This window comes from Vulpes lagopus, chromosome 17 (assembly GCF_018345385.1).
Source record: "Vulpes lagopus strain Blue_001 chromosome 17, ASM1834538v1, whole genome shotgun sequence".
Classification (NCBI taxonomy): Eukaryota; Metazoa; Chordata; class Mammalia; order Carnivora; family Canidae; genus Vulpes; species Vulpes lagopus.
In genome coordinates, this window is record NC_054840.1 from 29,053,810 (window position 1) to 29,080,271 (window position 26,462).

General features: G+C 40.8%; 1 protein-coding gene across 1 annotated transcript in view; it reads right to left on the bottom strand.

The window, feature by feature from the left end:
- USP13 (ubiquitin specific peptidase 13) overlaps positions 1-26,462 on the bottom strand; it is a 118,999-nt gene that overhangs the window by 62,153 nt on the left and 30,384 nt on the right. The window contains exons 3-7 of the mRNA XM_041731763.1: positions 25,035-25,095; positions 15,441-15,562; positions 9,555-9,697; positions 7,583-7,767; positions 826-920 (exon numbers count right to left, since the gene is read on the bottom strand). Coding sequence (XP_041587697.1) covers positions 826-920; positions 7,583-7,767; positions 9,555-9,697; positions 15,441-15,562; positions 25,035-25,095 — 606 coding nt within the window. The remainder of the gene's footprint in view (positions 1-825; positions 921-7,582; positions 7,768-9,554; positions 9,698-15,440; positions 15,563-25,034; positions 25,096-26,462) is intronic.

Sequence of the window (26,462 nt, forward strand, 5' to 3'; positions counted from 1 at the left end):
ACATTGGGCTCCCTGCAGGGACCCTGCTTCAGTCTCTGCTTATGTCTCTGTCTCTCTGACTCTCATAAATTAATAAATAAAATATTTAAAAAAGAAAAAATACAATCCAACACAGCAAACAGAACGGGAAAGGCAGCTGCAGAGGAAAGTGAAGGAAAAATCACAGGCCCTGGAAGCGCCTTGAAATAGGAGGGAGGTTTACAGATGCGCAAAGGACATACATTAAAGGGTGCCATGAGTGAGGTGAGGACGAGGAAACAGAAGGGAGGAGAGGCTGAGGAGAAGGAGATAGGCTGGGAGGGAAGGGCCCAAGCAGAGCATGCACACTGAAGCAGCTCCTCACAGGGACGGACGTTACATAGTCATGACACTGGCTTGAAAACACAATATTAAATGAAGCACAGCCTTTTCCCATCAACAATATGTTGGCTTATTGTTTCCACCCCCGAGCTCTGCTTCCCTTCCTGAAATTAATTAAAGTGATGTTGGTCACAGACCATTTTAAAGGTCATCTTCCCGTACCTTCTCGCTTCAGTGAACAAGGAGTGATTCATGCAACTCTCCATCAAAGGAGACAGAAATTTTACCAGTAAACTCCAACCGAAACAAATGGTACTCGACGAGGTGCCATTTTTATTATAACATGAAAAAAAATTAAGCTGGTAACCAAAAGAAAATGCTAATTAACTAAATTCAAGAAGTAAATGCAAACATGAAAACCTAAAACCATTAAAGTAAGATTCCTGTCACAGTAATTACATATTAAAGAGACCAAAGGGTTCCCTCCCCACCAGGTGGGAATAGAGACAAAGTGGACCTTCTTACCCCATGCATATGAAGCATATCAATTCCAAAATGCGCTAAGTGCTTGGCCAAATGAGGATCCAAAACAGGTTCCTCTTCTTGAAAAGAATAAACATCTGCAGGGTGAAGAGAAAACAAAGAGTGACTTTAACCAAGTCACTCAATATTCAACATATATCTATTGAGCTCCCGCTACGCACTTGGGATACATCGATGAATAAAGCCAATGGAAACCTCCTGTGAGTACACTCAAGGGGAGAAAAGACAGATGATAAACAACAAACATAGTAAATAGGTATGTTTCATAATTATACCCATATATCAATTTCTTTTGACATTTCAGAAATTAATTTTTAAGATGGTTTTCTAAGGGGTGCCTGGGTGGCCAAGTTGGTTAAGTGTCTGCCTTCAGCCCAGGTCACGATCTTGGGGTCCTAGGATAGAGCCCCACTCAGGCTCCCTGCTCAGTGGGGAGTCCACCTCTCCCCCTACTCCTGCGCTTGCTTGTTCCTTCTCTCAAATAAATAAAATCTTTAAAAATAAACAGGTTTTCTGAGAAAAAAAAAAGTGTCTAAAGTTAAAATACTTAAAATTAGACAAGAGTAAATGCCTAACAATTGATTTTGCACCCAAAACCACACTGGCATAATAGTGCAGGAGGAGGGAAGGGTGAGGGAGGAGAGTGTGGTACCACCTGCTGTGGCAGGGGGAGCCTGGGAGGGAACAGAGGGAACACAGGCCCTCAGAAGCAGCTCAATGACTGCCCTGAGATGTTGGGTCCAAGACAAAACAAAAGTCTGCCTGTGGAATCCTCTACAGTCTCAGACCCACCAGCTCACCAACTTCCACCTCCCACCTGCCCCTTCATCCCTTCTTCCCAACTTTGGTGTCCACACCCCACGGAGCTGGTGAGGGACTCAGTGAGGACTGTTCAGCACTTCCCAAGTGTGTCCACCTTGTAGCACACACAGCAAATGAGGATGCATGTGGCACAGCACGGTAACTTGGGAAATTCCAGCCATCCCAGGCCCGGCCCACCCCTCCAAGGGCATCTTGGCCTTCAAGGCAAATCCCCAAAAAAACTACCCAAACCACCATCTTATGCGTCCTCACACAGAAGTGCAATGTGGGATGGGAGCAAATATCTTTAGGCCCAGGCCTTTTTCCTCTATACCAGATGATTTCCTTAGCTCTTTCAGGAGACTCAGTGATTTGGTGAAGCACCATCCCATGTCCTTAACAAAAAGAGAGAGTTAAAAACCACAATTTCTTCACTCCTAAACTGGAAAAACAAAATCTATTAAAAGGAAAATAGATTCAAGATACCCTCCAAGGGGGGCTCAGTCAGTTGAGCATCCATTTCCACTCAGGTCATGATCTCAGGGTTATGAGACCAGGCCTCATGTCAGGCTCCACGCTCGTCAGGCTCCACGCTCAATGTGGAGGCTACTTGAGATTCTCTCTCTGCCTCTCCCGCACATGTCCTCTCTCTCTCTCTAAAATAAGTAAATAAATTTTTAAAAAGAAAAAAAAAGATACTATTCTTTAGGACAGTAAACGATAGACCATCCAAGGATGTTCCTCCCCTTGGGAACATCATCAGGAGAAAAAAATACACACACACATCAACTATAGTGACATTCTGACCCAAATATAGGTATGTGGAGACTCACTGCCATGAAAGTCAGTCTTTCTATTATTAATTGACTAAATGTTTGGCTTTCTCTGCTATCCCTTGTCCTCTAGGGGCCTATTTTAACTTGTAGACAGGCAGCCTTCATTTATATTTTTTCTTTAGTATATAATTCAGTGCTCTCAAAAACAAAAGGCAAAATCCCCAGCCCAATCAAGAACCCCCCCAAAAAAAAATAAAAAGAAAAACTTCCCCAAAAGTTTAAATGCTAGAAACACCAACAAAAATGAAACTTGAAACAAATACATAAATAGTATTTTTTAATCTATGGCAAGTGACAAGAAAACTGCCACTCAGATACTGGCTGAAGGTGAAAATGACATCCCCTCAGCACTTTAACTTTGGTTATTATTAACTAGTGAAATAATTTTGAAGACTTAAAAGACTTTAAGCCTGTAGTTATTTGAGCTTTATTAGAAAACAATAAAATTGCCAGAAATGGAACAGTTGTCATTGGCCCAGGATTTTGAAATAAGTGAAAAATCACACATCACTCTAAAATTCTTCATTTGTTAGGCTCATGCCATACTGAGAAATTAATGTTTCCTACCTCCAGTCATTAACTGCTCCAAAGATGTGACGTGATTTGGTTGGACACAAAGTTTTTTTACCCCAATGACAAAAATAGTTTAGTAAGTAACATACAAGACATCTAAAAATGAACTGTGATCCTCAAATTTGGCAATCATGAAGAATTTATAAATGACATGTAGTCATAGAAAAAAATTTGAAGTGGATTCAGGAAAGATCACCCTAAGATGCTGCTGAGCACCATGGTGCAAGGGCCAGTGGGACAGGCAATTTCACAGCAGCTGTGGGCATCTCCAGAACCTTCTCCTGAAACCACCAAGGTACTGAGACTTCTTTCATTTTTTAAGATTTTATTTATTTATTTGAAAGAAAGGGAGCATGAGTGAGGGGAGGGGTAGAGAGCATGAGTGAAGGAGAAGCAGACTCCTCACTGAGCAGGGAGCCTGACTTGGGGCTTGATCCCAGGGTTCTGGGATCTTGACCTGAGCTGAAGGCAGATACTTAACCAACCGAGCCACCCAGGAGCCCTAGTGTGGTAACCTGGCTTCACAACAGAAGAACAAAACACCCTCTCCTATCTCTGTCCCTCCTCACTCCCTTCCCACCCAGAATCTCATCCTTGCTTTGCCAAATCAACATCTCCTCCCACAGAGGAAAGCTCTTTTTATTTGTTTGTTTGTATGGTGATCTGTTTCCTGGTTTGTTTGTTGCTGTACTCATGGAGACCCAGAATGGAATTTGATATGGGATCCATTTTACTACCCATGACACCACAATGGCTTCGCCTAGGCAGTCCAGGCTTCTTGAAAGAACCAATTCTAAATTGTGACCTCAAGGTGAGTAGGACTTTCTCACCAAACAGGTATATCCTTATTGGGGAGAAGGAAGCCAGGAGGACCAGATCACATTACCATTAAATACTTGAATTCACAACCTGCTTGGATTCCATGTTCACGAAGCAATATTCTAAATATAAGTTAGCTCCCCACAGGAAAGGAATGTACTGGTCAAGCCAACATAAACATCTCACATACAAGCAGTTGTGGTTCTCACAATAAACTAAAAAATAAACACTTTCTCTCTTGCAAATTGAATTAGCCTCAATGAGCCTAACAAATATGGAAATGGGACAGTTGGCAGTGGTACCTTCACCACAAGGTGGCCATCCAACCCTAGACAGAGGGTACCCAGCCCTCTGAGGCCTCCATATCCACAAGGTTTATCATCGGACATTAAGGAAAACTTCAGGCATGTTTTCATAACGTATTTGGCTTTAAGATAAATGAGTCACAGCTAGCAATCTATTAAATAGACTTAATAGAAATTAACATAAAATTGATGTATCCCATAAACTAAATGATAATTCACTGGAAATAATCATTTTGTTAAAACCCACTCTGCACAAGACAAGCAGTAATCAAACCCTGATCTTTCCTCAAAAAGTGAACATTATTCCAGGTGAATGAATTCATGAACCCTCATCACAGGCTATCTGATCTACATTGCTGTTTGTTTTATGCCTTCTATGATAGAAACATGAGTATGGATTCAAATACTCTCAATTACATCAGGAAAACCCTGAAAAAAAACAAAGCACTTAACTATGGCAGATAATGAATTAATATTCTTACTAGCTACAGAGTTTTTTAAAACCAATAAGGAGCAACCTACACACACCTACTAGAAAAATCCATCTAAGAAATTCACAAAGAGAATTACAAATGGTCAAAAATACTATGGAAAATGTTCAGCCTCACTAGTAAAGCAAATAAAAACAAGATATTAGATTAGCAAAAGTTTTTAAAAATGGCAAATACCCAAAGTTGCCAAAGATTTGCTGAAATGAGTATTGTCATATACTGCTAATGAGAATGTAAATTACTATGACTGTTTAAGAGAAATTCAGCAACAGAAAATTTAAAAGGTTCAACCCTTTGTTCATAAGAATTTATCCTAAATATATCATTAGACAAACGTCCAAAGATTTCCATATATACAAGGATACTCATCAGAATAGAAAAAAAAAAAAATTGTGACAACTAACTAGAGAACAGTGAAAGGACTTATGGAACTATCGAAGGATACTAAAGAATATTTAATGACATGGAATATACACATATTTAAATGTTAAATAGAGGAAAATAAGGATTAGAATTTTATATAGTGTGATTCCATTTTTGTAAAAATGTGGGGCAGGGGCAGCATGGAGGTATTGTATAAGAACTAATCAAGGCCTGGGATGCCTGGGTGGCTCAGTGGTTGAGCATCTGCCTTCAGCTCAAGGCGTGATCCCAGGTCCAGCGATCGAGGCCCCCATTGGGCTCCCTGCATGGAGCCTGCTCCTCCCTCTGCCTATGTCTCTCCTGAATAAATAAATAAAATCTTTAAGAAAAAAAAAAGAATTGATCAAGGCTTAAAACAGAAAACAAAACTGAAAGGAAATACCCAAATTGTTAAAAAGTGTCTGTCAAATGATAGTACTAGTGATTTTTATTTACTTCTTTAAATTTTTCTGTTTTCTAAATATGTCACACTGAATACCTGCTTCTTGTATAATCAAGGGACAAATATAAAATGTTTCTTCTTCAAGTTGAAAGGAAGAAACCTTAGATGAAAAAAAACCTCTAAATCATAGTTTAAAAATAAGTTTCATGCTAGAAAAAGGCTTCTATAAAATTAAAGATGTGTGGAGAACAGATTTAACCCTTGCCTTTATTATTAGCATACATTTAAATAGAATCTAATTATTTAAATGTTTACATATAGTTGGTTTATTTAACAAAAGTATTTGCACCTACCATATGTAAGATTTTGTATGGAACCCAACAATAGGAAGACATAGCTCTGCCTTCAAACAACTGAAATTTTAGAACCTGGCCATGTATACAAATAATTGTAGTTTTAGGTTGTTCTGAGAACTGGACTTCTAATAACTGGTCTTATCAAAGCACTACAAAAAACAACATAGAAAGGAGACACATTGGAAGTGCCTGGATGGTGCAGTCAGTTAAGTGTCTGACTCTTGGTTTCAGCTCAGGTCATGATCTCAGGGTCATGGGATCAAGCCCTGGGTGGGGCTCCACACTCAGCTTGGAATCTGGAATCTGCTTGGGATTCTCTCTCCTTCTCCCTCTGCCCTCCCCTCAACCCCTGTGTGCATGCTCTCTCTCTTCCTCAAATACATAAATCTTAAAAAATAAAGAAAAGAGACACATTCAAATTATTCTCCCCTCCCAATTTTACCCACTAGAATTCCTATATTACAAACCCTTCCTTCTGTAGCCTTATGATGGTTGCCCTATACAGCAGTGATTCAACGATAGCTAAGACCTGAAAGCAACTTGCTGCAACCCTCAATCCAGCTTCATGTCCTGAATTTCCTCTTCAGAATCTGGAACTCATAGGATTTACCCTGGCTTGTGTAGAGGTATATCTACTAGGGGAGGGGAATGTTTGGCACCAGGATGCGGGATTTTTGCAGCTACTTATCTTTAATGAGTTAAACATCAGTCCACTAACTTTGGAAGCAGGAAATTTATCCAAAACATAAATGAAGAGAATCTTTACATGACCCAACTGTCAGCCCTCAATTATAAAACAAATGAAAAACAAAACCAGTTCATTGGAAAAAGTATAGTAGACAAGAAGTGTACCATATATAGTGAAAACATCCTAGGCAATTAATTCTGAAGCAGGCTAATTCAGTCATGGAAGAAGACACAAATGTCTTTGCATTTCTCCTAAAAAATCATCTGACCTTAAAGTAAAGAAGAAATCAAGGCTAAGACTTGGAAAAATGAAGAAGACTGTTCTAGGTGTTGATCAAGATCTACATTCAGTACATGTTTTCAATGATGCTTAGATGATGGATTCTTGTGGCCATTGCTCAGCATTTATGTTTCTCATTATGGATCCTGATATTATTTCCCTTTTCCATCACAAAATGATAGATAGAATTCACTGTACAAACATGGCCAAAAACCAAAACCTGAAAGCATACAGTGTGAGAACATAAAGAAAGAGAACCACTTCTGAAGCTGATAGTACAAGTAGGTAACAAAAGGTTGACACAGGGACTCTGACACACAGCATCCTTCAAGATCCCTCTCCTTAATGAATCCCTGCATTTCTGAAATGATACCCCTGTAATGAATTCTACAGCTTTACTCTACTCTTCTAATAGTGGATTTGATTATCCCTGTTCACTCCCCAAGTCCTGGTTCCTACTCCTGTCCTCTTAGCCAAGAGATACACAGAAAGACAATAATAACAGTCAACACTAGCAACTAACTTTTACTCAGGCCTTACTGTATGCACTGTGCTAAAATGCTTTATGCACATCAACAAACCTATGAGGGAGCTACTGCGATCATCCTCAAGAGGAAGAACCTGAAGCTGAGAAGGATTTGAAGACTTGCCAGTGAGAGACAGAATCAGGATTCTATGCTGCACTGTGTCCAGAGCTCACATCCTCCAACCCAGGAATGAAGGCACTGGTTCAACCAATTAAGGGGAGCCACTGCAAGTTCCCAAAGTTGGTAAAGGCATACTCACCTGCCCCATCAGGAGTGATGGTTCCCAGTTTCACAGCTAGAGGGTAGCCCATGTCTCTGTAATGCTCCAGTGCATGGCCGTTGCCCCCAGAGCTGTCAAAGAACCATTTCCCGCACAGCACAGAGCCATCGGTCAGATTCAACCAGAGGTTTTCCCGCAGGTCACACCTGGCACACTTCCAACCACTGAAAAGTTATAGAAGAGCAGTTAGGATTGCTGGAACGTGAGGCACAGCTAGAAAATTAACATTCAAGAAAACAGAGTGTCTCCAGCTGCTGGGGGGCAGGGAGGGATCGAGGGGGAGGGTGAGGGCGCGAGGAGGGGGTGTCACAGATAATGGTCAGCGGAACAACAGAAACCAGTGCTTCCTTCCCCCCTTCCCCTTCAGAAGATTAATGTAACCCCTCCCAGAGCAGCAGGACCAGTCAGTACCCTGCCTGCCTCTGCTATGGTTCTTTTACTTTAGAAAACAGACACAGAACCTGAGGTTACGAGGGGAGGTCGTTTCCTTAAAATTCCTACGCGAAGGACAGTGGAGTTCATATAAGTCTAAAACATTAAGGATCCCATGTGCATAAACATGCAAAGCTCTAAAGATTTTATTTATTTGAGAGGGAGAGACAGAAATTAAACAAAATCCTACTATGCAGCAAATCTGAATTAAGCAGAATGTCAACTTTACTGAAGGTTAAATGTCAGGTTTGTGCCAAGTATCTTACAGAAGTTTGATCATCTAATTCTGTTAAACACCGTTCAAGGGATCCCTGGGTGGCACAGCGGTTTGGCGCCTGCCTTTGGCCCAGGGCGCGATCCTGGAGACCCGGGATCGAATCCCACGTCGGGCTCCCGGTGCATGGAGCCTGCTTCTCCCTCTGCCTATGTCTCTCCCTCTCTCTCTCTCTATCATAAATAAATAAAAATTAAAAAAAAAAAAACACCGTTCAAAATCAGTATCCCCATCCCCACTGTCAAAGGGAGAAATTGAGAAATAGCCTGCCTTCCCCTAAGACCACACAGAATAGGAATGCAGTATAGGCAGGTTTCAACAAGACCAGACACCTGCCTAATCCATCTGCTCTTTCCCTCAAGCACCTGCCTATGTCAACACAACAGACCTAACAGGAGATGCTAACGTAGCCCAAAGAGCATTCCAGCCAAAAAGTTGACAACCAAAGACTGTTACAAGTTGGGTTCTCCTGGAAGCAGACTCTGAAACAAAGATCTGAATGTAAATGGCTTGTCTGGGAGGTGATCCTAGGAAGCACTGCAGGGAAATAAAACTGGAAAGGGCAAGAAGCCAGTCCAGGTATGTCAACAAACAGATGACCACCATGGGCAAGTGGGGCTCAGTCCAGATGGGGAACTCCAAGAAACAGCCCTCTCGAAGGGTAAGGGTCCAGGGTGTGTATCCATCCACTCCACAGTCACTGGTTGAGGGCTGTTCCAGGAGGACAGAAGGGAGCATGAACTCTGTGGCATTTCTAACTGTCCTATGCACAGGCCTACCTGGCCTCATCAGGCAGAAAAAGCCCTCAAGCAAAGAGCTGCAGATGCTAGCCACTGAGAGCTAGGGGTAGGGAGGAGCTCAGGGGTCTGCACTGGCCAACTTCAGCCTCTACAAAGGTACAGATACTTTTAGAAAGAATTTTGAACTTAGTTTTGATCAGAGGCATCCGGTAAAAATATATATAACTGCTAATTCAGAGAAGAGATAGAAAGGTAAATATTCCTTTGGCCAGTTTTTTTTTAAGATTTTATTTATTTATTCATAAAGACACAGAGAGAGAGAGAGAAGCAGAGACACAGGCAGAGGGAGAAGCAGGCTCCACGCAGAGCCCAACGTGGGACTCAATCCCGGGTCTCCAGGATCACACCTCGGGCTGCAGGCGGCGCCAAACCGCTGCGCCACAGGGGCTGCCCTCCTTTGGCCAGTTTGAAGGGATAAAGTTCCATTTCACTATCTAACACTCACCTTGGAGGAATCCTGACCCCGTTGTCCAATTGGGTAAGGTTATTTGCGTATTTGGATACTGGCAATTCATTTTCCCATGTGTCTGGGTCCTGCTTTCTATATGGAGATTTTGAACTGAGAACCGCATCACAAGCAATTGTTACCTGTAAGACAAGCCCCAATGTCATACGTAAATCTGTTTGAGAGAATAGCAAGTTCTAGAAAACAAATGTAAACGTTTATTAATAAATACAACCTAATCCAAGAAAATTCAGACAGCAGTTACCATAAGAGCAAGATCCTAGTTAGCTGATTCCAGCAATTTCTCCATGAATCTAGCTAGGTTTTGTCCCTAACCTAGAGTGTGCAGTATTGACAATGATACAAGATAGCAAGGAACACAATCCAGTTTGTAAATCCAAGCACAGAAGTCAGATTTAACAATTTCTTAGCAAGCAGAGTTAAAAGTATACGGCAAACAATTTATAAGAGTGAAATTAGCTACAGGAATGCCTAGGATTAACCCAAGTGGTGTGTTTTCCTCCTAACAAATAAATACCCAGATATCCAATATCCTCAACTCATCACACAATGGCATGTGGTCAAAGGCATTTGAATGGAATGCAAACAGCATGGCTCCATTTCTTAATCTGGTGCAAATGTGACCCTGGATGGGGACATGTCTAGGTGTCTCTGTGCCAGATCAGTCTACATCATGAACAAATCTGTGATGTCCAGCTTGATGCCAACTGACCACAGAGGAAGGGGGTGCAAATTCTCTGTTTTCTCCCAAACCTGATTAATCCGGGACATATGCCTACCACCACATTTGCTATTTGCTTAATGCTATAATAACTATTTCTGTCTTTAAAAACAGAGCCTGGTGTGAATGTAAAATGGCGCAGCCACTTTGGCAAACAGTTTGGCAGTTCCACATATGGTTAAATAGAGTCACCATATAGCCTAGCAATTAGACTCGTAGGTATATATCCCAGAAAAATAAAAATATGTGCCCCTGCAAAAACTTATACACATATGTTCACAGAAGCATATTTATAATAGCCAAAAAGCAGAAACAACCCAATTGCCCATTAATGACAAGTGGATAAATAAAATGTCATATGTCCACACAATGGAATGTTATTCAGTAGTAAAAAGAATGAAGCCCTGATACATGCTACAACATGAGTGAATCTTAAAAAGACATACTAATTTTTAAAAGCAGTCACCAAAAAAACTATGTATAATGTATTACTCCATTTGTATGAAATGTTCAGAATAGGCAAATCCGTGGAGACAGAGTAGATTAGTGATTGCCAGGGGCTGGGAGGGATGACGGGTGGGGGGCTGATGAAAACATTCCACATGGAGACAGTAGCAATGGATGCCCAACTCCAAATATAACAAAAGCCACAGAATGGTTTTTAAAAGTTTTTACACCAAGGTGTCCCCACATTACTAACATCTTGCACAATTAGCTGAACATTGTGCAGAGTATTTTCCCCTGGGTAGCCCTAAAACTCATCAAGAGACCATGAAGGAAGCTCCCTCAGCTGCCATTTCACTCCCACTCAACCCATGAGCAATTCCTCTAACTCCTACATCCAAAATCTATTTGGAATCTTCCTCTTCTCAACTTCACTCACACTCATCTTGGTCCCGGCCACTAAAACACCTCACCCAGACGGCCACACAGCAGCCTCCTCACCCGTTCCTCTCTGTCCCCTCCTCCACACAGCAGCCACACTGGTCTGCTGCGAATATCAGATTGTCTCCTGCAGCAGCCTCAAACTCTCCCAGGTACTCCCGACTGATGACACTGAGCAAGGCACAGTCAAGAAGAAAGAAGAGGTCTCTGCCCCCTAAAAGCTTATACTCCATTACATGTCAGGAATCCATAAATATACTTAAACCTTTTAAAAGAGATATTCCCATTCATCTCTCACCACAAGCACTTGTACGGAATTAACCATTTCTTTCAATTATCAAAGTCAGGGGCACCTGGGTGGCTCAATCAGTTAATCATCTGCCTTCGGTTCAGGTCATGATCCCAGTGTCCTGGGATCGGAGTTCTGTGCAGCAGAGAACCTGCTTCTCCCTCTTCCTCTGCCCCTCTCCCCTACTCCTGTTCTCACTCACTCTGCTGTCTCTCTCAAATAAATAAATCTTTTTTAAAAATTATCAAAACTCATCTCCCACTTCCTTCCAGGAATGCCCCTAGAAACTAGTGTTGAGGTCACCGCAAACCCCTTCCTGATCCTACAGGTTTGGACTGCCTTAACACTTCCATGCTGCCTTAGCTCTTTTGGCTACACATCCTAATCTTTTTAATCTGGCCTGTTATTACAAGCTCCTTGTTGCTTCAATGACTATCTCAATCCATTCCCTGTCCTCCTCTGAATCTTCTCCACAATGCACAATAATGCTGACCAAGCTTTGAACATAATATTCTCTTTTTTCTTTGAATATACTTGTTGGTGACACTCAACAAAACTTCCTCAAACTTCTGGGCCACTATAAAACACTAATCTAGTGTTTTCAGAGTATCATCTGAAATCATTTAGCAGCCCTTCATATGGACCATAGCTGAAGAGCAGGATCTTTTACCCTATAATTATGCCAGGAATTCTCTTTTCCCCAGATTTGTTATCTAGAATGAAGGAAAAAACTTGGTACTAGTCCTGGCTGCATCCCAGGTCTCCTAGGCCTCAAATTCAGTAGTGTTCTGGAACTGACTCAAACTGGCTCACAGAACTGATTCTTAAATTTTAAGAAATTCTGCAAGATGGTTGTTAAATACACCCATTACTGAAAATTAAATTATAAAAACTTACAATCAAGTAAAATATATTTTTTAAAAGTAACAAATATTCAAAACTCTTCATTTTTCATTCTACACTCATACACTTTCTGTATGCTCTTGAGGTTATTTACATTTACATCATGTGACGTGGAAACTATATAATGGTGTGCTACTGCACATTCTCTTTTCAACACTGCTTTTGGAGACATCACACTAATCTGAAATCAGCCAGGGTGCAAATATTACACCATGGAAATCATCAAACACTACAGAGCAGGTTTTTTCCCCCAGGGAGCTCATTGCTAAATATTTACAAGCACACCACTGCTTGAGTTCCTGATGTCTAAAATGAGGCACTGGATTTCAGGTTATCAGATCCCTACTGAGTTCCAAATGCTATTATCTCTGTGAATTCCATATCACTGAGAGGCGGTTTAGCTTCCTGGTACAATCCACAGAGTTCCTATCTGAAACAGAATTTTATCTGTGCTGAGAAGCTCAAAAGATGAAGGAAGAGTCATCTGGTTGGGTAATTTTCAGCTCAATAATTCTTGTTATTTAAAAGCTTAAAGAGAGTCTGCCTTCAGCTCAGCTCATGACCCCAGGGTCCTGGGATTGAGCCCCACATCGGGCTCCCTGCTCAGTGGGGAGTCTGCTTCTCCCTCTACCCCTGCTCATGCTCTCTCTCTCTCACTTGCCCATGCTCTGTCAAATAAATGAATAAATAAATAAATAAATAAATAAATAAATAAATAAATATCTTTAAAAGCTTAAAAACAGAATATCAAACACAAAAATGTACCAGAAGAATGAAAAGACAGAAACTAGCACCTATTATATAAATAAATCCTATTATATAAATCAGTCCTATTAGATACTATCAGATAAGACCAGGCTTTTCTTTCAATCTCTCCACCCCAACTTCCAAATAATTCTCCCTCTCCTTTTTAAAAAATTTTCATATATTTCTTAATTCTAAAAGACTTTATTAAAAATTATAACATATATTGAGGGGGATCCCTGGGTGGCGCAGTGGTTTAGCGCCTGCCTTTGGCCCAGGGCGCGATCCTGGAGACCCGGTATCGAATCCCATCTCGGGCTCCTGGTGCTTCTCCCTCTGCCTGTGTCTCTGCCTCTCTCTCTCTCTCTCTGTGTGACTATCATAAATAAATAAAAATTTAAAAAAATATATATTGAGGGATTCAGATTTCTACGACACTTCACTTTAAGTAAAAGTATTCACACTTTGAATTATATTCTGAGTATGGGAATAATTAAAAAACACTTAAGGCCTCTTTCATTAACTCTTTCACATAAAGACTTTTTCCTTCCTAAGTGAGAGAAAAATCATTTCTCATGACATTTATTCACAATGTGCTTCTTTATTTCTGTTCTGACAGCAGATGAAAGAGCTATGTTAAACAGGGCAGGCAGTAAGAACTCTCAGGATCCTGGAGGTACAAGCTTTAGTATATAATTTCAGGTAATGGGATGAGGTGAGACCATTTTGCCACTCATATATTTTATCCTTGGTAACAGCCACATGAGTCAACACAGGGAACTGGAGAAACGAGAGGTAATTTAATTCTCTATGCACTGCTAAACACTGTGCACTTAGCGCTAAAAAGGATATGTCACATATAATAATTACAGGAAAGAGCTACAGTAGCTAAATACACAACATTTTCATTTCTATGGTCTTATATTTAGGTATAAAGTAGGTCAGGGGCAAAAGAGGTTAAATGGTAGAAACCTGGCCTCTAATGACATGGGAACCCCAAGCACAAACACGGCCCCCCCTCCTGGCAGAAGCAAGTGAGCAGGTGGCTGTAGATACAAAGTCACACAATGTCCTGAAGATTCCCAGCCTGAACACCTGGCTTTTGTGCTGGTGAAGTGCGAGGAGGGAAGGAAAGAACTAGCATGCCTGAACTCCACTGACCCTGACCCCCGGCCTCCAGTGGCCAGGCTCTGAGAAGTCTGAGTGTGCAGAGAGTGGAAAAGAGGAAAAAGAAGGGAAGAGAACAAAAGAGAGAAGGATGGGGTGGGGAGACAACACAAGAAAGGAAGAATGAACACGAGGAATGGTTGGGTCCTCATCAGAGTTCCGCGCCCCTTTACAGGATCAAAGTAAAACAGAAGCTGGCCTCCTCACATGGCCACTGCCACCCCCAGCTTTCTGTTGTTCAGAAAGGTGAAAGTTGTTCCATAAAAAACAAGGGAAGAGAAGAGGAAAAAAGAAAAATTCACTACTAAATCTAAATGTTAAAACCTAGAAAGTAGTCTTAGTCTTCCTGAGGAACAAAACTTTCAAGGAGTCTCACATTACCATGGAGCTCCCGTAGACTTGTGATTTGTAAACGTTTGGTTATTTTTATAATCATGTTGCTGTTGTTTTGGCAGAGAAATCCTTATTTTTCCCAAACGAAATCTCACATGGAAGTCTAACATACAGAAGAGATAAAAATATAGCCACTCCTCTGATTAGAAGACACCCCTTTCAGGGCGCCTTGCTGGCTCAGTCAGTTAAGTGTCTGCCTTTGTTCAGGTCATGATCCAGGGTCCTGGATTGAGCCCCATGTCAGGTTCCCTGCTCACCAGGGAGTCTGCTTCTCCCTCTCCCTCTACCACTCCTCCTGCTTGTGCTCTCTCTCTGTCAAATAAATAAAATAAAATATAAAAAAAAAAAGGAAGACACCCCCCGTTCAACAGCCCCTGTACATCTCAGGGGCACAGTGTTAAAATCTAAGCAACATATTGTGAATTACAAGTGGCAAGAAGCCAGCCCACCATGAGAGAGGCCAACCCACCATGGGGGAGGCCAGCCCACTAGGGAGCGACCAGCCCAATGTTTATATGCTTACAGGCCCACACAGCAATGGAAATCACACGCAGCAGAGAGTATCGGGCCCAACACTACTAATACCTCACCCTGCAAGACCCTTTCACAGAGAAGAAGCAATCTGCTCATGTTCATGCTCATTCTTCTCTTCTCTCATTCAACCTGCTTTCCCCACCCCCGAGTACACACACACCGCACACGCACACACACCTGACACAGAGAGTCACGCGCATCTAGCTAGCAGCCGTGCACACTCACTGACCAGGGCTGGTAACTCCTCAATATTTGGTAGTGCTATTTCATAGTGGTCTGGGAATATAACAAGTTTGGCTTCGTCTTCATATTCATAATCGTCGCTATTTAAATCGTCATCAGTATCTAGATCTGAGGAAAAAACAAAAACAAAGAACAAGAAGTGAAGACAGAACATTCTCCACTGAGGCAGCACTCACTGGGAAAGCCAGAAATCCACAGGACTGACAAACCAAGAGCATGACATTTACGATTCCCTCCTCTGATGACCATCCGTCTGCCCCAAAACAGGAGTAAAGGGCCTACCCATCCTTCCTAAGTTATAAACACTTATTAATAAGTGACGGATGAATAAAGACAGTCCTGCCATACAGCTTTACGATTAAAATAGATACGGGTGGGACACCTGGGTGGCTCAGCGGTTAAGCGTCTGCCTTCAGCCCAGGACGTGATCCTGGAGACCCGGGATCGAGTCCCACATCAGGCTCCCTGCATGGAGCCTGCTTCTCCCTCTGCTTCTGCCTGTGTCTCTGCCTCTCTCTCTCTGTGTCTCTCATGAATAAATAAATAAATAAATAAATAAATAAATAAAATCTAAAAAATAAAGAGGATGAGAAATATTTAAAAAAGTAAAATAGATACAGGTGCTAGATATTCAATTCTTAAATATTTTTAAAGGAGTAAAATCGTTAATTATGATTTGTTGGGTACCTGGCTCCTGGTTGCATAAGAATGGATTGCAATGTTTTTCACAACACTGTCATATGGAAGAAAGTAAAGGGTTTTCCGAATAGATAAACCAAGGTTCAAATTCCAGTTCCAAAATTTAACGTAACTTTGAGCAAGTTACAAAGTCTCTAATTCTTAGTTTCCTCATTTGTGGAGTGGAGATAACAGATCTTATCTCACAAAGCTTATACGAAAAATAAAATAAGAAATTATAGACAAGAGACCTGGCACATAATAGGTAGTCAATAAATGATAGCTATGATTTAAAAATAAAATTTCAATTTCCCTCTCTCTGTCTCTCCCTTTCTCCTCTACCCCTTCTAGGAATTATTAAGATATTGCATCACAAACCAGAGGGGAAAACCCCATAATATAAGCAGTCCCGTTGTCCTCAGGATGTACAGAATTTTCAGTAAGAAACTTGGGCTCCTCTAGCCTATTATGTATCAAATCATCACCTGTTTGCTTGGCTAACCTCTGGTGAAGGTTAAGTGAAGGCTCAAGGAAATGTCTTGTCACAATATTCACATGGACATTTCAGCCCTACATTTGCATGGATGCCAGGATCCCAGATCAGGTTTGTCTATTTAGATGTTTGAAACTATGGTGACAGGAGCTATTGAGCCATATTCCACTCACATCACACATAAACAGGTACACAAACATGAGCCTGTAGACAGAAAAAAAGTGACTTTCGTAAATGAAGCAAACACCTGAGAACCAAAGGATCTAGGTTCTCTTAATCACCTGGTTGTTTGCCTCTAATCAAAAAGCATATGTTTTTGTGTACAGCTCTGCTCCTGAATTCTCAAAAGGAGGCAGGCCTTTTTTTTTTTTTTTTTTTAAAGGAGGCAGTCTTAAGTAGAAAATGAGATACAGGGAAAACATGGTCTTGACAATTTAATAAGATTCCAAACAGTAAGGGTCAGAAATGCCAAAATGAAGACATTGCCAACGTTATTAGGTAGCCATAAAGGTCAGTTTGACAAAAAGCAATGTTAAAAATGCTTCTAAGAGTTTAGGGAGTTGTTAAAGGCATTTGCTAGATGGGATGCTGCCCAATTCATGAATTATGTAATAAAAGCAACTAGATCTTCAAATTTTTAAAAAAGTAACAAAAGGCATTTATTTGAAGGAAATGATTCAAATAAATACGTTCTATATGTTCAAAAATGTGAATGCCCCAATATCTATAATAATAAAAATTAGGACCTAAATGTTCAATAAGAATGGTGTTCAACCCAATAGAATATTATTTAAATGATATTCATTTAGGCTATGTAGAAACAGGGAAATATTTATGCTATGTCAATGCTGAAAATACATAATCCATCTCCACTGTAAAAACAACTTTGTAAAAGTTATGCTCATAGACAAGAAACAGAAGGAAATCTGAACAAATGAAAACAGTGAGTGGGTGAGCTTTTTTCTATTCTTAAATCTTTATTACATCTTTTATAACGATTTTAAGGAACCGAAGTACAACTCTTTGTTTTTATATATAGATTTGGCTCATATAATATTATTACCTAAGCGTCTCTTGTCCACAGAAAACACATTCACTTAATACTAAGTCAGATCTTACCTGGCCAAAGACAATGATAAACTAAGTCTAAAAAAATCCTGCTCTGTCATTTACTAACTATGTAATCCTGGGCAAGTTCTTTCCAAGTTCACTTTCCTCAGGAGCAAGCTATGAATAATGTTATCTACCCCCACAAGATTGTTGAGAGGATTAAACAAGGTAAGGTTTTAAGGCATCTAGGATAGGACCTGGCAGGTCTTAGGGGCTGCACAGATAGCAACCCCCATCATCACCATCACCACTTTCTCTACACACCTGACAACGAACCTAATTGAAAGTGCTTTCCCCTCCCTGTGGCTCGCCTCAAAGATGAAGACCATGATATCACGTGGGGATCCTCCTCTGTGAACATATGAATTTCAGAGGCTTCTAGACAGGAAACTGTCAGAGCGGGGAATGGGTCTTATTCACCTTGGATATGTCCAGCCCCTGCACAGTACCCAGCACACACCACGCACTCAGTAAATGTCTGTGAAAGATTTCAGGAAGTTAAAAACCCCAATATGCTAAGGACAACAGCAAAGCAGGAGCACCACAAGGATAGCTGTGGGTTTGGGGTTTTTTAAATTGGTAGCAGATATGTGCTTAAAAATAAGCAAAGTGGGATCCCTGGGTGGTGCAGCGGTTTAGCGCCTGCCTTTGGCCCAGGGCGCAATCCTGGAGACCAGGGATCAAATCCCACGTCGTGCTCCCGGTGCATGCAGCCTGCTTCTGTCTCTGCCTCTCTCTCTCTCTCTCTCTGTGACTTCAGGGCGCGATCCTGGAGACCCGGGATCGAATCCCACATCAGGCTCCCGGTGCATGGAGCCTGCTTCTCCCTCCGCCTGTGTCTCTGCCTCTCTCTCTCTCTCTGTGACTATCATAAATAAATAAAAAAATTAAAAAAAAAATTAAAAATAAAATAAAATAAAATAAAATAAATAAATAAAAATTAAAAATAAGCAAAGTACTGCCATGCAAAAAAAACTGAACTTTATTGGGCTTCTTTATACTTCGTCTATTGTCTTTTTTATTTTTATTTTTAATTCGATGGGATATAAGGGGACCATTATATTCCCAAACATCTTTATCCAAATTAAGGAAAAATCAGCAGAAGTAACCTAAGTTACTTCTGGTTTTAAAGGACAAATTTAGGGTTTCTCCTATATGACCTCACAATCCTAGGTAAAAATCTACAAGTTCCAAATTTCCCTAGAGTCTTACCACCCCAAAAGTATCTAGTTGAGGAACCTGCAGAGAAATTATGCCCTAGGGACCAGTAGGTCTAGGATCTCCAACCAAACCAGCAGCTACTTTCCACTATGGCTATTAACTGGCAATACCTGAATGGACTCTTTTTCTAAATTAAAAAAAAAGTTTTTAATATCTCTTCCCAATTCTACTTCAATGATCCTCTCAGATCCCTGGGAGAAGTGGCTGGGACCACAGCCATTTCCGAGAAGTGACTTACCTAAGCAGCACTGTGGAAGAAAAAGACCCCTAAATCAAACCAGGACTCTGACACCCAGCTCAGAGGTGTCCCGGCCTGACCAGACTAATATGTGGGCTAGAGGTGAGAGGTCTCACTGATCCAGTGCTGTGAAATCTGACCAACCATTCACCATCACAAGAAGGTATGGGGGAAACCTTGAACGCAGACCCTGTTCTGGGGCCTACTTCAGAAGGAAGTGGCAAAATGGAGTTTACTAGAACCTTCTGGCCATTATAGATAACAGCTGGATTATCTGACGGAGTTCCCTAATAGGCCCATTCCTAGAAATTTCAAAAATGTTCTGTTTTAAACCTGTTTCTCATCAAGTATGAATATGAAGGCTAAAACCAAAAAAGTGGAAAGTTAAGCTCTCTGAGGTTTGGTGGTGGTTTTTTGATGTCTCAGACTTCAGACACAAAGAACTTGATTCCTTTACTCCTATTTCTGAAAGCTGATGGGAAGGAGGAGAAATCAATAAAAATGTGAATATTTAAAACTGTTTGAATGACATACCAAAGATATGTACTAAATACATTAGCAGTTATTGACACATCTATATGCATTTGTAGCTTGACTATAAAAAATATGTAAGATTAGGCCAGAACTACATCATGAGTCCTGGGGTATTTTTTGAAGATCCTGGACTCCCTTATATCCCCCCTTCTCTCCTTCTATCTCATAAAATGGTAAGTTTGTATCAGCTGAGTCCAAAAATTCACAGTCTCCCCTATTGTTATAAGTTATCTTTTAAAAGACAATCTAACAATGTCCCTCTCTAGCTTAAAAACATTGACACAGAGCTACCTACTTTCTCCATACACAGCGGCCCTAAGCCAAAAGAAATCCCCAATAGCTCTGTTTATTTAGTAGTTGGGTCCAAACAACTTAAAAAGTATTTATGTTCTAAAGACTTAGTAACTGGGCAGCCCCCGTGGCGCAGCGGTTTAGCGCCGCCTGCAGCCTAGGGCGTGATCCTGGAGACCCTGGATCAAGTCCCACGTCGGGCTCTCTACGTGGTGCCTGCTTCTCCCTCTGCCTCTGTCTCTGCCTCTCTCTCTCTCTCTCTGTGTGTCTCTATAAATAAATAAATAAATAATCTTAAAAAAAAATAAGACTTAGTAACCATCCAAGAAAATAATATACATAAGTGGAAAAACAGAAATGTTCTATTTCACTCTGAAATAACCACAGTCCCTTGTTAATGGGATATGTACCCTTCTTGTTCACTGCACAACTTCTCTTTGAATCAAATGGAACACTGCCACCCTCATTTCCTGTCCCACATTTACTTTCACATGGTACTTGCCTTTTATCATAGAAACCACAAAAAAAAAAAAAAAAAGTTGCACAAAGAGGTGAAGTCACTGAAAGGAATATAGGATACTTCGATAGTAAAACTATACCAGTTAAATAGTTCATGCAATGTTCAAGCATCAATGCTATTCCCTTGAAGTGTTAAAATATCTTGTGGTGCACCTGTGAGTTCACTGTGGCACTCCACTGTGCCTCAGAGCACAGTTTGGAATCTAAGTATTAATGGTCCCCAACAGCCTACAGGAAAAAAGTCTAAAAGCATGATATATATCTATACTAAGAATATACAAGATATATAAGAATGTGCAAATAGAAGATACTATTTGTCCCTAGGGAGAATAACCAAGTAAGCTAGGAGGCAGAGAAGCAAGAAAGACTTACTGTTCATTATCGAGCCCTTTATAACTTTTCAATTTCAAGCTTTATCCAAAAAAAACTTTGTTCTAAAAATGTTTTTAAATCCTAAATATAAAAAGTGTAAAACTTAAGTGGTTCAAAAATTAATAATTGTTATTGTTGATTTAAACACACACAAACAAAAAAAATTAAAAAAAAAATAAATAAACACACACAAACACACACACACACACACACCAGCAAAAACTAGAGCTGAGCGAAGGATCCTTAACTGTGACTTCCCCTGAATGGACAACAAGGTAATTGGGACGAGTGACTTCAATGCTAAGGGGCAAGATGGTGCTCGGGAGACTTGGATAAGCCATTTTGCACCAGCTAATGGTCTCAGTTTCTCTTATAAAATCAACATTGGAGGCCATAATGGAATGATTCAATGAGTTCAATGTCACTGTTGAGCCAGTGAAAAAGGAACTGGTCACAAAGTCATGAAGCAACTGGGGAAAAAGAAGCTTCTGTCCAGGAGAAATCATTAATCAGCTGCATCTACTTTGTGAGGAGAACTGGGGCATCATGAGGACATTTCAATAGCGTGAAGAAGTGCTTTCTAGTCAAAGAAACAAAGAGACTGCAAGAGAGTTCCGAGTTCTCTTCCTGTCCCAGAAGAGACAACCTCAATGTCCCTCTTGGGAAGGAGTGTGTGTAGAGACGACTAGCTCCCATTCCCCCTTCTTCCTCAAACAGACTCTATGAAACCAGTTAATAAACTTTATGTACTTTCCAGTCTTTTGTACAGCACATGGTATGGCGACATGATCAAGTTCTGACAGGGGAGATGTAACCTAATTGCTGCTGAGAAGGCCGCTAAATAAGGAAGCTGATGACTCACAGGGAGACTACATTTTTTTTCCCTTCCCCCTTCATCTTTCCTGCTTTCTGGAATGAGGATGTAATGGCAGGATTTCCAGAAGCCATTTTGGACCATGAAATGACCATGGGATTAGAATCATAAGGCAGGATGGAGGGTGAAGCAGAAATACAGGAAGAGTCTAGATCCTGATGAACATGAGGCCATCACATAAGCCTGGATTTGCTGCTTCCCAATATCCTCTACATGAGAGAGAAATAATACCCTATTTAAGGTCACCAATATTTTAAATTTTCTGTTATATAAACCAGATTGAAGCCTATATGGTCTTTTACTTGAAATTAATGCACAGGCCACGTCAGCTTGAAGACCGCTATGATCAGTATGACAAGAGAAAAGTGACTGCTGTCAGGGACATGACACATCATATCAAGGGAGCTGTAAATCTGGGCTTGCAAAACCAAATTCTTACTGGGAGGAGGTAGGCAACATAAATTTGTGAAGCATCTGGGTAACAAACAATAGAGAGAAACAGGGCCTGGGGCAAGCCCCAAAGTGCCAATGGAGTTTAAACTTAAATTTTTTAAAAGACTGGTGGAGACCAGATAGAATATATTTGCTGGACTGTGAGTTTTAGGTATATTCTGTGGTTTTCTAAGATATGGAACTTTGAATGAGCACATTCTACAGCAGCCTGTAGAAATGGACCTGCTGAAATGAAACAGTAGGTTAACATTCCCAAGAAGAAATGGACGAGGTATGAATCACAAAACTTCAGTGCTTACTTTTGGATTAATTCTTAAAATAGTTACCTTATCATATCCTCTACCACTGAAATGATCACTAGAGAAATCAAACTGCAAGGTCTCTCAAGCACAAGACACAAAGGTAAGGGATATAGGAGGTCAGCTGACTTCTCTATTCAACCAAAGAAAATAATGAAAAATAATACCAGTAATTCAAAATGTTTAATTATTCCCACCTTCAAAAATGCCATGTTGATGTCATTTAGTTCAGAAGTCATATCATCTCTTAGCAGAAAGCCCAAGGCTAAGAACCAAAGCAGCAGGGGCACCTGGGTGGCTCAGCGGTTGAGCACCTGCCTTCCACTCAGGGCGTGATCCCAGGATTCCAGGATCGAGTCCTACACTGGGCTCCCTGCAGGGAGCCTGCTTCTCCCTCTACCTATGTCTCTGCCTCTCTCTCTGTGTCTCTCATGAATAAATAAAATCTTAAAAAAAAACAAAAAAAAAAAAGCAGAATATACCGAGTCATTTTAGCTGTGGGGCCCTTTCTGAGATGGTTTGGGTTTAGTTGGTTGATTTGAGTTGTGATTCAAAGACCTCAGAGAGGTGGCAAAAACTGGCCAGGGTGGAAAAACCAACTATGGATAAGCCTCATAAAGAAAACCACAATTGTGGGCAGCCCGGGTGGCTCAGCGGTTTAGCACCACCTTCAGTCCAGGGCGGGATCCTGGAGACCCAGGATCGAGTCCCGGGTCAGGCTCTTTGCATGGAGTCTGCTTCTCTCTCTGTCTCTCATAAATAAATAAATAAATAAATAAATAAATAAATAAATAAATAAATATCTAAAAAGAAAAAGAAAACCACAATTGAAAAGCAGGACAAAGGACAGCAAGCACGAGGCCTGTGTAGAATAATGGAGAATCAGAACAGGAAAGACATTCAGCTTCATAACTGTTTCCAATGCCTTTACTTTTCAAATAATTAATGTCTTTTCATTACAACAGTAACACGTTTGTTATAGAAAACATGGAAACACATAAAGCAAAAAGAAGAAAATAAAAATCACCTCAATCCCACCACTAGGAAAGAGCTATTATTAACAATCTGGAATATATTTTGCCAGTGTCTTTGGAACCTCAGTTATATATGTATACGTGTGTGTATATACCCACCCATGTATATACACACATACATACATATACGTACATACACACATGTGTATTATGTGTACAGGTTTTTTTACCAAAATGAAAACATAACATGTAAATGATTTTGAAATTTCTTTCAAACAATAATCCTAGGCATTTAGGGATATAATCTTGCTTGGTCAAAAATTATCAAGCCACTTTTTCTCCTAGCAAAAGCCTATCAGAAGCTTAATATGAAAAATGAGCATGATTACATGATACAGAAACTGGTACTCATTTGCATGAACAAAACTGGCTCTTCTGAATGAGGGAGAAGAAAATTACTGCTAGGCACACACCAAAGTAATCATTGCTACAGTCAAGATCCACTGACAGATGATACAATTAGTGTATAAAACTTCGAGAAGAAATAAGGTATCAGCATAGTCTCAAAGTATTACTCGCAAAGTATTTATTAATTACACCATATCTTCACCAGCAGACACCAGTAGACACCACCTTAACAAGAGATCAAGATTGGGATCCCTGGGTGGCGCAGCGGTTTGGCGCCTGCCTTTGGCCCAGGGCGCGATCCTGGAGACCCGGGATCGAATCCCACATCGGGCTCCCGGTGCATGGAGCCTGTTTCTCCCTCTGCCTGTCTGCCTCTCTCTCTCTCTCTCTCTCTCTCTCTCCGTGACTATCAAAAAATAAAAAAATTAAAAAAAAAATTAAAAAAAAAAAAAACAAGAGATCTAGATTATAGCACCAATTGAAGACATCTCAGTGTCACATGCCCTCCAGTATCATGCACTGAGGAGAGCACATCACCTCCATGGTGTTCTTGCCAAAAATGCATTATCTCAGACTTAGAAGGAAACATCAGAGAAATCTGAATTGAGGAACATTCTACAGAATAACCAGCCAGTACTCTTCAAAAGTGTCACAATTATTAAAGACCAAAAAAAAAAAAAAAAAAGCCTGAGGAACCATCAAAGATTAGACAGGATTAAGAAAACGTGACAACTAAATACAACATGGGATCCTAAAAAAAGGACATTAGTGGGAAAAAAAATGGCAAACTCTGAATGAAGTCTGTAGTTGAGCTAATATTTAAGAAAGAAAAAATGTCTCTATTTTCAAGTCAGTGAAAAAAGAACCAAAACAATCATAATTACTCTCCAGTCACTGTAAGTATAATTGCTGCGAAACACTAAACCCAACTCTAAGGTGCCAGAAGCATCCTTCTCCACTAGGTAAACACAAAATGGAGGAAGATCATCACAAGCTAAATGGGTTCCTCTTATCATTATATTGTACAATAAATATAACTGATTATCCCAAATCAAGCATGCACATGCACACACACACAGACTATCTGGGCACACCATTAATAACTATTTACATTACCTAAAAAAATCTTGGAATTCCTCCTTTTTGGTAAAGCTCCACCAGATGCCCCTCTTACCTTCTGAAAAGAAAACAAGAGATTGTTAAAATGCAGCTTACAGAATGGACGATGGGGGGAGCAGGGAGACTACATATTGGTTCTTACAAAAGGCCAAGAGGAAATTCTCAACCTTGATGAGAGATTCTGGATAAACCAGAACTTGACCAGGTCACTGGAGGTAGGCGAAGAGCAATGTTATTGTTCTACCTGACTATTCTCACCAAATTATCAAGACAGCCCTTCTAGAAAGGGAAGTGGAACCAGGGATTAAGATGAACTTGCCATTTCATCTTCAAATTGGTACATGTTGCCAAGAGGCTGGAGCCCATGCCCAATGCTGGGACTACTCTGGAGAGATGATGGTAGCTCCCACTCCCAGAGTGAAGGGTCTTAACTCTCTTATTCCCCTGCCCCGTGGGTCCCTGTGCTTGGTCCTGGGCATGCACAATTACTGTTGAAAGAGCTAATAAATACCGATAAGCAGCACCTGATATTCTGGTTATATTAACCTCCCTGAACATTCTTGGAGCACTAACTAATCCGAGGTTTTGTGTATTTTCTCCCTCTGGTGGAAGTCCCCAGCAGCAACAAAATAAATGTCCACCAAGTGGTTAAGCAAAAGAAGTCCTTTGTTAATTACCCTCTGACACAAAAAAATTTTACTCTCAAATAGGATTATAAAAATTTGGGGAGGCAGCTCGGTAGCTCAGTGTTTGAGCATTTGCCTTTGGCTAGGGGAATCATTCTGGGGTCCTGGGATCGAGTCCCACATTAGGACCCCCGCAAGCAGGCTGCTTCTCCCTCTGTCTGTGTCTCTGTCTCTCTCTCTGTGTCTCTCAGAGAGACTCTCATTTATTTTATGAATAAATAAATCAAATCTTTAAAAAAATTTCTTTTTAGGGCAGCCCAGGTGGCTCAGCAGTTTAGCACCGCCTTCAGCCCAGGGCGTGATCCTGGAGACCTGGGATCTAGTCCCACATCGCGCTCCCTACATGGAGCCTGCTCCTCCCTCTACCTGTGTCTCTGCCTCTTCACCCCCCTCCTCTCTGTGTCTCTCATGAATAAATAAATAAAATTTAAAAAAAAATTTTTTTGTTCTGGGTGCCTGGGTGGCTCAGTTAGTTGGGCATTTGCCTTTGACTCAGGTCATGAGCCCAAGGTCCTGGGATGGAGCTCCACATTGAGCTCCTTGGTAGTCTGCTTCTCCCTCTCCCTCTGGCCCTCCCCTACCCCTGCTAATGCTTTCTCTCTCTTAAAATAATAAATAAAATCTTTTTTAAAAAGTTTTTGTTTCAAATGGCCAAAATCTTATTTCCATAGTTTGTTCTCTCATTTATCAGGAAAGAGCACATTTCCAGTACATGATGGTGTGAGGGTCAAAGCCCAGC